The sequence below is a fragment of the Sturnira hondurensis genome, unplaced genomic scaffold (assembly GCF_014824575.4).
Source record: "Sturnira hondurensis isolate 20B ecotype Veracruz unplaced genomic scaffold, ASM1482457v3 Scaffold0017082, whole genome shotgun sequence".
Classification (NCBI taxonomy): Eukaryota; Metazoa; Chordata; class Mammalia; order Chiroptera; family Phyllostomidae; genus Sturnira; species Sturnira hondurensis.
Genome location: NW_028089713.1, coordinates 987,071 through 1,000,771, shown reverse-complemented (window position 1 = coordinate 1,000,771; position 13,701 = coordinate 987,071). Strand labels below are relative to the sequence as shown.

The 13,701-nt window shown below is 45.4% G+C and overlaps 1 protein-coding gene and 1 pseudogene across 1 annotated transcript in view; one reads left to right on the top strand and one right to left on the bottom strand.

Moving 5' to 3' along the window:
- RHEX (regulator of hemoglobinization and erythroid cell expansion) overlaps positions 1–13,701 on the top strand; it is a 30,620-nt gene that overhangs the window by 14,441 nt on the left and 2,478 nt on the right. Inside the window, exons 2-3 of the mRNA XM_037067190.1 lie at positions 12,301–12,443; positions 12,654–12,754. Of these exons, the coding sequence (XP_036923085.1) occupies positions 12,412–12,443; positions 12,654–12,754 (133 nt within the window). The 5' untranslated portion in view covers positions 12,301–12,411. The remainder of the gene's footprint in view (positions 1–12,300; positions 12,444–12,653; positions 12,755–13,701) is intronic.
- LOC119001676 (T-cell acute lymphocytic leukemia protein 1-like) lies at positions 2,519–3,233 on the bottom strand (annotated as a pseudogene).

Below are 13,701 nucleotides of genomic sequence, written 5' to 3'. Positions count from 1 at the left end.
GAGGGGGACTTCTGCTAGGGAGCTACTCTGCTGTTGGACTGTAGTCCCAGCAGACTTGTCTACCTGGGGGCCCATGAGGCTGACACTTTTGGCTCTGATACTCTAAACTTCTGACTATAATATCTGTGTGGTGGAGCCTTTTTCTTCAGGTGTAAGGTTTTTTTGCCCCTACATAGTCTGGGGGTATAGAGGTACGTGACATGAAATCTCTTGGCTCTATATACCAGCTCACTACGTCACTTTTTATCTTTGTTTTTTTTTCCTGGTGTTTTGTATTTGCATATTGAGGCTGTGACAGGGGCTGAGCAGGCTAAGTAAAATATAGTAAATATATAGAGATACAGATGAGACATAGGTGTATTCTTTCTAGCCCAAACCACTCCTTGGGATTTTATGCTGGGGGAGTTACAGCTATCAATCTAATTTCTAGGATTATTGTGAAAATGCCAACGAAGGTCAGGAATCCCCAGGAAGGCAGGAGTCCCTAAGAACAACAGTCTATTCGGCGGCTGGTTTTCTTCTTAACCTCAGGGTGGGCAGCTTTAGCGACGGTGCTTCTGGATCCTTGTCAGCCCTCTGGTCCTTGGGGTCTGTTGTTGCCTTGGCTCGGCTGTAATGGATCTAAGGTGTGATTCTTCCAACTTTAAGGTGACTGGGGTAGTTAATATGACTAAATGAGGCCCTGTCCATGTGGGTTGGAGGGACTCTGTTTTCTAATTTTTTATTTTTATTTTTTAAAGATTTTATTTATTTATCTTTAGAGGGGAAGGGAAGGAGAGAAGGAGAGAAACATCAATGTATGGCCACCTCCTGTGAGTCCTCTGCTGGGAACTGGCCCGCAACCGAGGCATGTGCCCTGACTGGGAATCAAACCACGATTGTGTGGTTCACAGGCCCGCGCTCAATCCACTGAGCCACACCAGCCAGGGCTCTAATTTTTTATTTATACATAGTTCTTAGGCTTTATGTGAGTGGGCTGGCCCCCCTTATGGACAGGGTTCTTGGCTTAATTCGTCCTGGTGTATCTGGCTAAGTGTTTCCCCTAGCTTCTGGAGATACTTAGTCTGTCCTGCTTTTCTAAGAACTTTAAGCTCTCTCCTGGGCAGGGTCAGGATAGCTGGTGGCCTGCCGTAGACTAGCTCAAATGGTTTGTACCCAGTGGGGTTTGGGGCATTCCGAACTCTGAACAGTGCTAATGGCAGCAGGTCAGGCCAGAGTAGGTTAGTCTCTTTATGAAATTTGGCCAGTGTCTCTTTCAGAGTCCGATTTATATGTTCTATTTTTCCTGAACTCTGGGGGCGGTAGGCAGTGTGCAATTTCTAATTAATCCTTAGCTGAGTTGCAAGATCTTGGATCACCTTGGCTATAAAGCCTAGTCTATTGTCACTCCCTATGGCGATAGGCAGTCCAAACCTTGGAATTACTTTTCTGAGTAGAGCATTTATTACTTCTTTGCTTTTCTCTGCCTGAGAGGGGAACGCCTCTATCCACTCGGAGAATGTGTAGACCATCATGAGGAGGTATTTGTACCTTTTGCTAGGTTTTACTTCTGTAAAGTCTATTTGTAAATCTTCAAAAGGCTGTAATCTTTTGTATTGGACCCCCATTGGGGTCTTTGGGTGACTTATTGCATTGTTCCAGGCACGGGTCAAGCACTGTGTTGAGCCTGAAGCACATAGTTTAGACATGTTGGACGAGTAGTAGTATCTCTTAAGCAAAGTCTCTAGGGACGTTTTTCTCAGATGAGTGAGGGCCTGGCATTGCCTGGCCAGGCTGCTGGCTTGGCCCTGTGGGGTGTGGAGCCGGCCATCCGGCAGCTTCCGTGTCCCAGAGGCTGTTTGCAGGCAGCCCTCTTGCACTGCCCACTTCTGCTCCTCTGGGGTGTCAGGGGTCTCTTGCAGAGCCGGCAGCATGGTTGCCGCCTCTGGGCCTGTCACCGCCACTTTTGTTGCCTGGTCAGCCCTCTGGTTTCCCCTGGCTATTTTTGTTATCAGGGGTCCTTGTCACGAGCTTATCAGCCTCTTTCAAGGGGGTGACTGTAGCTGTTAGGGCTCTGAGGCAAGGTGGCCAGCCTGTTGCTACATTGTCTAGTTGTTTGGATAAGTAAGTTTAGAACTTGCTTTCCTTGAGAGATGATAAACCCCAGATATTTTACTTGAGTCTGGCATATTTGTGTCTTTTTTTATGACACCCAGTACCCTGTCCTGGTTAGCAGTTGGAGTAGCCAGCAAGTGCCCTTCCAGCACGGGTCTCAGGTTGGTGCAGCTGAAAGGAGGTCATCTACATACTGTAGCAACACTGGGTCAGTCTCTCCCCCATGAATGGCTTTAGGTCTCTGGCCAGGGCCTCTCTGAAGAGAGTGGGAGAGTTTTTGAAGTCTTATGGCAGTCTGGATTGTAGGCACCTGTGACCCTGGTCTCTGTCGCCTGTCACTGGGCTTTTTCTTTCTTTTTTGGGGGGGAGGGGCACTCTCTTTTCTAGTACTTTCTCTCTCTGTAGTAGGTGCGCTGGTCTGGGTCTATGCTCTGGTGTGCTTGTCTATTTCTTTTCTTAGACAGCTGTTTCTCCCCTTCTGAGGCAATCTGGTGGCTTCTCGCTCCTGGGAGGTCACTCTAAGGTTGCCAAACTTAGTGCAGACACCCAGCCCAAAACTCCTGGGCTCAAGTGATCCTCTTGCCTCAGCCTCCAGAGTAGCTGGAACTACAGGCGCGCGCCACCGCGTCTGGCTGTTGGTGTAGAGGCACCTTATAACTTTGGTATGGGGACCATTAGTAATCTCTGTCTCATAAGGGGAGGGTCTCTTCTTCACTTGGTTATTGGTGGCAAACATAGAGAAGGTATCTGGTTCCTCAAAGCACGCATTGCTGGGCCGCCAGCGCGGGCGGGCTCAACTGCACTATCTGGCTGCCCGGGGTCAGCTCCGTGGGCGCCGGAGTGGGCCCAGGAGGTCTGCACAGCTCGGTGGTGGTCGGCACCTGATGGTGCGCTTCGGCTGCGGCAGCGTCCAGGTCCTTTAAGTCTCGTAGGGCGCCGCCCCTACCCTCAGGGCCGCCTGGGGCCACCCCGCGCTCCTAGCTGGGTCACCGGAGGCTCAGCTAGTACAGCGCTGCTCGTCTCCTTGGCGACCCCGTTTAGCAGGACTAGACGCAGGGGGGCCATGTGGCCTCGCCGCCTCTCGTCCCTCCAGCCGCGGGGTCACTGCCTGCCGCCTCGCTGGGCGGCTGCTCTGCCATTTAGAGGGGCCGACCCCTCTGAACAGGATCTCTACTCGGCCGCTGCGGGAGACCCGCAGGAGCCGGGGTGTAGGTTGGGGATGCGGGTCTTTGCTTCCCCGGGCCTGGCCGAGAGTTTCCGGAGCCTATGGGCGAGGCGGACGGATAGGCGGCTCTTCCCCTGGCTCTTCTTTGAACAAGAGGGAGCGGCGCCGTTTCTCTTGACTGGGCAACTAGAACGCGGGACTGCGCTGCTTTCGCCCACTGCCAGCCTTTCCTGTCGCCTTAGGCTTTTGACCTGCGCACTGCCGGAGCCATGACGGCAGGTCCTGCGCTAATTCTTGTCATCTATGTAAACGTACTGATCTGGGTGTCCTGGCTTGCGTGTGACTTTTAAGTGTACTGTCTAAATTGTCTCTAAGTCCAGGGTTCTCTCAGGGGGGCCAGCCCACCCTAAATGTTGGCCACTCTGATGCGCAGAACGTTTCTAATTGGTCTCGAGTCATGTTTGGGTCCTGGCCTTGAAACCGACTGAAGTTCTGCAACATGCAGTCTCGCACTGTTGAGGGGCCTGCGCCCATGGTGTGCCTCGCACAAGGGCGCAAACAAAGGGATGGGGTTTTCAGTTTCGCCCGCCTGGCCTCTCCTCTCTCAGGGGACTTGGGTCTGTTTTAGCTAAGGCTGCCAGCGTAGAATCCGGCTTAAGCTCCCAGCCGTTATGTCGTATGACGGACCGAGGAACCGCAGGTGGGGGCCCACTCAGACTCCGTGGGTTTTTTACTTGTGGAGTCACAAACTCAGTCACTCACACAAACACGTAGACAAACATCTGAGAGTTCAAGACAGTCCTCCCCGCCCCCAGCAGGACTGCCCTAACTAAGTGGGGATACGTTTCTCTTACCAAGCGGCCAGCTGGCCTTTAAAGGACTTATGGCTAATGGTCTGTCTGAGAGGTGATCAGGCTCTCCTTCCACCACAAGGGGTGGGTCTAGTCTCAGGTCCTAGTCCCCGGGGCGCTTACCAATCTAAAGGCTGCGCAGCTCCCCAAGCTGAACCAGTTCGCTCTCTCTCCAGCCCTGGTAGCGACTGGGTCTCGCTGGCAGCTAACTCGGGAGCCCAGGACGGGTTAGGACTCGAAACAGCCAGGGCGTGCGCTTCTCCTCCATCACAGGGCTCCACAGAGTGCCCGAGGCCACCTCACCGGAGGCAAATGCCTGCTCGTGTGAGCAGTGTTCCGGTCAGGGAACTAAAATGTTACGGGAAAGATTCAAACCGAACACTGGAGAAAGCAAAGTGGAACCTTTATTGTACATGCGGACCCAGAGGAGGCAGTCTCCAAATTCTGGGCCCCGATCAGTGAGGAGCAGTTGCTTACATAGGGTGAGGGGTGGTCTGTCACTCAAACCATTACTTCTGGTGGGAAAGCAAGAAGCAGCTTACAGAAGCAAGAAGTGACATGTTATCTCTAGCACACAGGGGCCATCGTTATCTCTGGAGAGCAGGGACAGGCAAGAAACAAAGGGGAAAAAACAAGCCATAAATAAGTCATTCTTTGGGTGCTGTGCTATGTTTTAAAATAACTGCCAATTTCCTCTAACAATACAGTTTGATATCAAGTGTTGTGATCCCTCCTGCTTTGTTTTTCTTTCTCAAAATTGCTACAGCTATTCGGGGTCATTTATGGTTCCATATAAATTTCTGAAATGTTTGTTCTGTATCTGTGAAATATGTCATTGGTACTTTAATAGGTATTATTGCATTGAATCTATAGATTGCTTTGGGTAGTATGGACATTTTAATGATGTTAATTCTTCCAATCCATGAACATGGTACATGCTTCCATTTGTTTGTGTCTTCCTTAATGTCTTTCTTTACTGTTGTATAGTTTTATAGGTCTTTTACCTCCTTGGTTAGGTTTATTCCTAGGTACTTTCTTTTTCCTTTTTTAAATATTTTTATTCTTTCTTTTAAATATATTTTATTGATTATGCATTACAGTTGTCCTATTCCCTCCCTTTGTTCCCCTCCACCCTGCACACCCCTTCCCCCACCATTCACCCCCCTTTAGTTTATGTCCATGTATCACAAGTTCTTTAGACTCTGTTTCCCATACTATTCTTGCCCTCCCCCCTGTCTATTTTCTACCTACCATCTATGCTACTTATTCTCTGTACCTTCTCCCCCCTTCTCCTCTTCCCACTCCCCTGTTGCTAACCCTCCATGTGATCTTCATTTCTATGGCTCTGCTCCTGATCTAGCTGTCCTCTTAGTCTGCTTTTGTTTTAGGTGTGGTTGTTAATAACTGTGAGTTTGCTGTCCTTTCACTGTTCATATTTTTATCTTCTTTTTCTTAGATAAGTCCCTTTAACATTTCATATAATAAGGGCTTGGTGATGATGAACTCCTTGAACTTGACTTTATCTGAGAAGCACTTTATCTGCCCTTTCATTCTACATGAAAGCTTTGCTGGATAGAGCAATCTTGGTTGTAGGTCTTTGGATTTCATGACTTGGAATACTTCTTTCCAGCCCCTTCTTGCCTGTAAGGTCTCTTTTGAGAAATCAGCTGACTGTCTGATGGGAACCCCTTTTTAGGTGACTGTCCCCTTATCTCTTGCTGCTTCTAGGATTCTCTCCTTCATTTGAATCTTGGCTAATGTAATTATGATGTGCCTTGGTGTGTTCCTCCTTGGGCCCACCTTCTTTGGGACTCTCTGAGCTTCCTGGACTTCCTGGAGGTCTATTTCCTTTGCCAGATTGGGGAAGTTCTCCTTTATAATTTGTTCATATAAGTTTTCCACTTGCTGCTCTTCCTCTCCCCCTTCTGGTACTCCTATAATTTGGATGTTGGAACATTTAAAGATGTCCTGGAGGTTCCTAAGCATCTTCTCATTGTTTTTGAATTCTTATTTCTTCATTGTTTTCTACTTGGTAATTTTTTTTTTCCTTCTGGTCCACTCCCTTGATTTGAGTACCAGTTTCCTTTCCATTACTATTGATTCCCTGTGCATTTCCCTTCATTTCAATTAGTGTAGCCTTCATTTGTTCCTCTAATTTGTGACTAAAATCGACCAGTTCTGTGAGCATCCTGATCACCAGTATTTTGAACTGTGCATCTGATAGGTTGGTTATCTCTTGGTCACTTAGAAGAATTGGCTCTCGGACTTTGAGCTGTTCTTCTTGAGCCATATTGTTTTGGTCTGTTCACGCCTGTTGTGTATGAGAGGCAGAGCCTTAGGTGTTCACCAGGACGGGACGACCCAGTCCCTGAGTTGTGACGCTGTATGTGGGGGTGGGGTCAGAGAGAGGGAATAGCGTTTGTTCTGTTCTCTCTCAGATTTTTGTTCCCTCTGCTGCTTCCCACAAGCAAATCTGGCCCCACTGGTGCTGGCTCCCCGGTGTGTGGGCCTGTGCACCCTCCAGGACGCTGTGGGTCTCTCCAACAAACTCTCTGTGAGCCTGGGAGCTTCTCCTGGCACCTCCACCCCGAAAGCTTTTCCAATTGGTGATTTTAGGCTTTAATTCCCAGTGCTGGGGCCCTAGCCTGCACAGTCTGTCTCACTGCTAGCTCCTTCGCCTGGTTTACCTGCACTTGAATGTGTGACCACAGTCAGCCAGTCGCCTTGTGCCCTCACTGGTTCTTCCTGTTGCCACCCCACACCTGGGATCTGCCAACCGCCACCTGTGTGCCTGGGTCAGTCCGACCGCTTTTTTCCTTTGTGACCCATCTCCGCCAGCCACTGACTCCGCCCCTCTTACCAGTCTGGCTGAATGGTTTGTTGTTGTCGGACTTCTGTACAATTCAATTTTCTGTGTTTTGGTTGTGTTTTTGTTACTAAAACTTTGTTGTCTTTAAACTTGGTTGTTTGAGGAGGCACAGTGTTTCCACCTACAACTCCATCTTGGCCGGAAGTTTCAGTACTTTATTTTTCTTGTTGCTATATCAAATGGGATTTTTCCTGATTTCTGTTTCTGATGTTTCATTGTTGGTGTACACAAATGCCTTTGATTTCTGAGTATTGACTTTGTATCCATCTGTTTTGCCAAATTCATTTATTAGGTTGAGTAGTTTTTTGGTGGAGTCTATAGGATTTTCTATGTACACTATCACGTCATCTGCAAACAGTGACAGTTTTGTTTCCTTCTTTCCAATTTGAATGCCTTTTATTTCTTTTTCTTGTCTGATCACTGTGGCTAGGACTTCCAGGACTATGTTGAATAGGAGTGGTGAAAGTGGGCATGCTTGTCTTGTTCCTGATTTAGTGGGAAAGCTCTAAGTTTTTCTCCATTGAGTATGATGTTGGCTGAAAGTCTCTCATATATGGCCTTTATTATGTTGAGGAATGTTCCCTCTACTCCCACTTAGCTGAGTGTTTTTATCTTAAATGGGTGCTGTACCTTATCAAATGCTTTTTCAGCATCTATTGATATGATTGTGTGATTTTTGTCTTTTGTTTTGTTTAAGTGGTATATTATGTTTCTTGATTTGAGAATATGGTACCATCCTTGCCTCACTGGGATGAATCCCCCTTGGTCATAGTGTATAATCTTTTTAACATATTGCTGGATGTGGTTTGCCAATATTTTGTTGAGGATTTTAGCATCTATGTTCACCAGCAATATTGGCCTGAAGTTTTCTTTTTTTGTTATGTCTTTATCTGGTTTGGGGATTAGGATTATGTTGGCTTCATAAAGAGACTTTGGGAGTCTTCCATCTTCTTGAATTTTTAAAAATAATCTGTGGAGGATGGGGGTTAGCTTTCCCTTAAATGCTTTGTAAAACTCTCCTGTGAAACCATCTGGTCCAGGGCTTTTGTGTGTTGGAAGCTTTTTGATTACTGTTTCAATTTCATCAGGTACTATTGGTCTGTTCAAGCTTTCTGCTTCTTTTCTATTGAGTTTTGGAAGATTATTTTCTTCTATAAATTTGTCCATTTCATCTAGGTTTTCAAATTTCTTGGCATATAGTTCTTCATAGTAATTTATTAAAATCCTTTGTATTTCTGTGGTATCAGTTGTAATCGCTCCTCTTTCATTTCTGATTGTGTTTATTTAGGTCCTCTCTCTTTTTTTCTTGATGAGCCTGCTTAACGGCTTGTTGGTTTTGTTTATCTTCTCAATGAACCATCTCCTGGATTCATTGATCCTTAGAATTGTGCTTTTAATCTCTATGTCATTTAATTCTGGTGTGATCTTGTTATTTCCTTTCTTTTACTTGCTCTGGGTTGTCTTTGTTGTTGTTCCTTGATTTCTCGTAGGCATAGGGTTAGGTTGTTTGTTTGAAATGTTTCTATCTTCTTTATGTAGGCCTGTATAGCTATGAACTTCCCTCTCAGGACTGCCTTCACTGTGTCCCATAAGTTTTGGATTGTTGTCAATTCATTTTTGTTTCCAGAAACTTTTTGATTTCTTCCCTAATGTTATTCTTGACCCACTCATTGTGTAATAGTATGTTATTCAATCTCCATGATTTTGAGTGTTTTAGGTTTTTTTTCCTTGAGGTTGCTTTCTAGTTTCAGTCCCTTGTGGTCAGAGAAAATGTTTGATATCATTTCAATTTTCTTGAATTTGTTGAGGCTTGTGTCCTCTCATGTGGTCTATCTTTGAAAATGTTCCATGTGCATTTGAAAAGAATGTGTATTTTGCTTCTTTGGAATGAAGGGCTCTCTCTATATATATCAGTTAAGTCTATTTCATCTAGAGCATTGTTTAATGCCACAATATCTTTGCTGATATTTTGTTTGGAAGATCTGTTAATTTTTGACAGTGGGGTGTTAAAATCTCCTACTAAAATTGTGTTGCTGTCAATATCTTTCTTGAAGTTCCCCAAGATTTTCTTTATGTGTTTGGGTGCTCCTACGTTGGGTGCATATATATTAATGTCTTCTTGTCTTGAGTATTATGAAGTGACCCTCTGGGTCTCTTTTTATGGCTCTTTTTTTGAAATCTATTTTTTTCAATATGAGTAATGCTATCCTGGTTTTGTTTTTTTCCCCCCTGTCCATTTGCTTGGAATATTTGTTTCCAGCCCTTCACTTTCAGTCTGTGTAGGTCTTTTGTTCTGAGGTGTGTCTCTTGTAGGCAGCATATGTGTGGGTCATATTTTCTTATTCATTCCGCTATTCTGTGTGTTTTGATTAGAGCATTTAATCCATTTACATTTAAGGTTATTATTGATAGGTACTTATTCATTGTCATTTTTCATACCTGCGTTCCTCTCACTGTTTTTTTCCTTTCACTTTCACTGTTTTTCTTCCTGTTTATAAAGCAAACCCTTTAGCATCTCCTGTAGAGGTGGTTTGGAGAAGGTATATTCTTTGAGGTTTCTTTTGTCCAGGGAGCTCCTTATTTAGCCTTCCATTTTAATTGAGAACCTTGCTGGATAAAGCAGTCTTGGTTGTAGGCCTCTGATTTTCATTACTTGAAATATTTCTTGCCATTCTCTTCTGGCTTGAAGCATTTCTGTTGAAAAGTTGCTGCTAGTCTTAGCAGGGCTTCCTTGTATGTCACTTCCTGTTTTCCCCTTGCTGCCTTTAAGATTCTCTCTTTGTCTTGGAATTTTGCCATTTTAATTATGATGTGTCTTGAAGTGGGCCTCTTTGGGTTCCACTTGATTGAGACTCTGTGTTTCCTGGATTTGTATGACTTTTTCCTCTCATCACATTAGGGGAGTTTTCCATCATTCCTTTTTCAAACATGTTTTCTCTTCCTTGCTCTTCTTCTCCTTCTGGTATCCCTATTATATGGCTATTATTATGTTTCATGTTGTCCTGCATTTCCCTTAACCCCTCTGCATTCTTTCGGAGCCTCTTTTCATTTTCTTGCTCTTTCTGGGTATTGTTATCTACTCTGTCCTTCAGCTCACTGATTCAATCTTCTGCTTCATCACATCTGCTTTTGATTCCTTCTACTGTGTTCCTCAGTTCAGATATTGTATTCTTCATTTCCTCTTGGCCCTTGTTGATAGTTTCTATTTCCTTTTTCATTTTGATATAGTTTGCAATGAGTTTATTGTAGTTTCCCTGTAGTTTTTGGTAATTCTCTGTGAGCTCATTGAGCTTCCTTATAACCATTGCTTTGAACTCAATATCTGATAGTTGACTTGTCTTTATTTCATTTAGCATTCTTTCTGAGGCTTCCTCCTTTCCTTCCATTTGGGGATTGTTTTTTTTTTTTTTTTGTCTTCCCATTGTTTGTGAGATTCTTATTGTTAGCCTCTGCTTATTAAATTGATCTGTTCTGACTCCCTGGGTTTATGGTGTGGACTTCTATGGTACAATGCCTGTGAGATTCAATGGTGCTGTCCCCTTGATATCCTGAGCTCACTGGTCTTGGGCTCTCATTTATGTTGGCTCTGTGTATGCCTTTGGGTTTTGATTGTTGTTGGGTCTTTCTTTGGTGGGTCCTTTCCACCAGCAACTGAGGGTCTCTCTGTCCACCACCTCTTGTGTTTTGTTTTGCAGGTATGGGCAGGTTGTGTTGAAGCTGGTTTTTCTCTGTGTACAAGGTTTTGAGGATTTGCTCTTGCTCTTGTTCAGTTATTTGTTCTGGGTAATTTCTCCACTATTTAGTTGTATTTCCAGATAGGTCCTGGGTTGAGTAGTGTGGCTTCTACTCCCTCCTTCACCTTCTTCTGTTTTTATTTGTTGGTGGTTCCTTTGTTGGTGGGTTTCCTCTTCCAGCAGGTGTCCTGGTGTTCACAGCTTCCACCTACTCATCTTATTTTTTAATGTACTCCTCTACAATTTTTGGTCTCCTATCTTCATATATGCTGGGGTACTGTTGGCTGTTCACTCTGTTCCTCAGTAGATCAGCTAGGTATTTCATCCATGTGCAGGGGGTAGTGGAATCTGCTCCCACCTATTTTGCCACCATCTTAAGTCTCAAGTCCCAGCAAAGCTATCATTTAGAGTGGAAGGGCAGACAAAGTGCTTCCCAGATAAGGCCAAGTTAAAGGAGTTCATCATCACCAAGCCATTATTACATGAAACGTTAAAGGGTCTTATCTAAGAAAAAGATGATAAAAATATGAACAATAAAATGATAACAAACTTACAACTATCAACAAATGAACCTAAAAGAAAAGAAGAACAATGAAAACCAAAACTAAGCAAACAGCTAGAACAGGAACAGAATCAGAGAAATGGAATCACATGGAGGAATTTCATTGGGGAGGGGGAGGGGAAGAATGGGGGGAAGGTACAGGGAAGAAGAAGCATAATTAGTAGGCATAAAATAGACAGGGAGAGATAAAAATGGTATAGGAAACAGAGGACTTAAAGAACTTATATGTATAACCCATGGACATGAACTAAGCGGGGGATGCTGGAGGGTTGGGGAGTGCAGTGCGGAGGGGGATAAAGGGGGAAAATTGGGAAAACTGTAATAGCATAATCAATAAAAATACTTAAAAAAATTCCCAGTCTGTATCAGGACAGTGGGCAGTGGCATGCCCTACCTCTGTGCTCTGTAAATGTCATTTCAAAAGCTTTGAATTATCCCCTTTGTCTTAGAGTAAAGCCATGTTCAGCACATGTTGATGGAATTCATAAGGTAATTTTTTAATTAAATGTGTTCGCAGGGGTGCAACAGTAGCCACAGTCTTGTTCCCAGAGCCCAGTGAGGCCATATAGGGTGTATGAGTGCACGTGTGTGTATTTGAGGTTTCGATTTGTTCAAAGACTCTCTCCCAATGTATTCACTCTAGTTGGACCCGTTTCTACTTCAAGCAGCAGGTGAAGGCTCTTTAGGGGGAGAGAGGATGGTTGGGCATGGAGGCATGGACTTGGAACACAAATCCGGGCCCAGCCTCTTGCCAGTTGTGAGACCTCAGTCATGTCCCTCAGATCTTTAAGCCTCACTGTGTTCATTAAATAAGGAGGGGAATGGTACCCAGGTCACAGGGTGTGTGAATTGGATAAAGTGGTGGGCGTGCCAGGGGCTCAGCAATGGATGCTACTGCTTATTTTGTACATTCAAAAGCTGACAGTGGGGGACAGGAAAGCAAATGACCCCTGAGCAGCTGATCTTGCCCCAGGAGTACTGGGTGTGAGGCCAGGAGTTCTGACCAGCTGCCTTGCCTCCTGCAGGTCTGGGTGGTCCTGCTGGTGCAGCTACTTGGAAACAAGGTGCCCAGAGTGGTTCCTCTCAAGTCTCTTCCTGCTGCCCAGGAGGTGGTGAGCCTCATTCACAACCCTCAGATGCCCTGCAAGAAGCTCATCATGCTGACAGAGTGAGTGAGGCTAACTGGTACAGCTGGCTTCCAAGCATGCACACCACCTTCCCTTAGCTTCTCATGCCTTACTGTCCAGAGAGGGAAAAGGTCTGCCCCGAGGGTCACAGCAACACCAGATAGCCACATCTGGCTTGGGGCAGAGATGGGTTTGCAGCTGTAGCAGCATCTCTGTAGCTTCCAACTCTGACCCCATTTCTTTCCCAACAGAGACATGAAGCTCTGGCATGGCTTAATGATCGCAGTCGTGTCCTTGGTCCTACAGACCTGTCTCCTTGCAGCCATCAACCACCTGCTCAGCAGGCACATGGGTAACTGGTTAAGCATCCTCTCCCCTCCTAGTTACTCTCAGGGACCATTCCCAAGCTTGTAGCAGGACCAGCTCCCTTTGGAGCCTCTGAACATCGCTTGAGAACCGTGCAGATCCACTGGCCAGATGGCCCCTCACCATGTAATCCCCACACTGACCCAACCTATTTCTGGTTGGGAATAACAGCCCAGAGTCCTTCCACTACCTGGACCTTTTGCCTAGAGACAAACTTCTATAATGCTTGTGAGGGTGGCCTCATTTAACCTGGGCCTCATTTAACCATTCTTCAGCACCATGAATGGACTGAGCATGAATAAATGGCTTTGAATTGCAACAGAAGGGAATATGGCTAGACTAAGAGAGATCATCTTAAACTCTTGATTCGCTTTGCAATGGAGAGTGGAGACGTTGTGTCTCAGGAAGACACAACAATTAGGAAAGTAAAATATTTCTTTGGCTAAGACAGGAGATTGGACAGGATAATGTTCTGAAGGTTTTTTCCAGTAAAGGGTTTTTAGGCTTTTCTCATTCATTCAATATAGCAGGGAACAAAACCAAACTCCCTGCCCTTCAGTAACTTACATTCCATGAGGATACAGACAACACATAAAATAAGCAAAATATGTGGGTTAGATGACAGTAAGTGCTAGGGAGTAAAATAAGCAAGGCAATGCTATATGAATGGAATGGTGGTTAGCTTCCCTGAGTTGCTGACATTTGAGTATAAACTTGAGGGGAGTGAGGAAGTGAGCTGCACCTGCAAAGGCCCTGAGACAGGTGAGGGTTTGGCCCATTACAGAAGCAGCAAAGAGACTGGGGTGGTGGGAACGAAGGAGCAGGCGTGGGGGAAGGAGGCAAGGCCAGAGAGGAAGGAGGAGTGACGCCATGGAGGGTCTTTAAGGTTGGAGCTCTGGCTTTATCTCCAAGTGAGGTGAGGGGCGTGGCAGT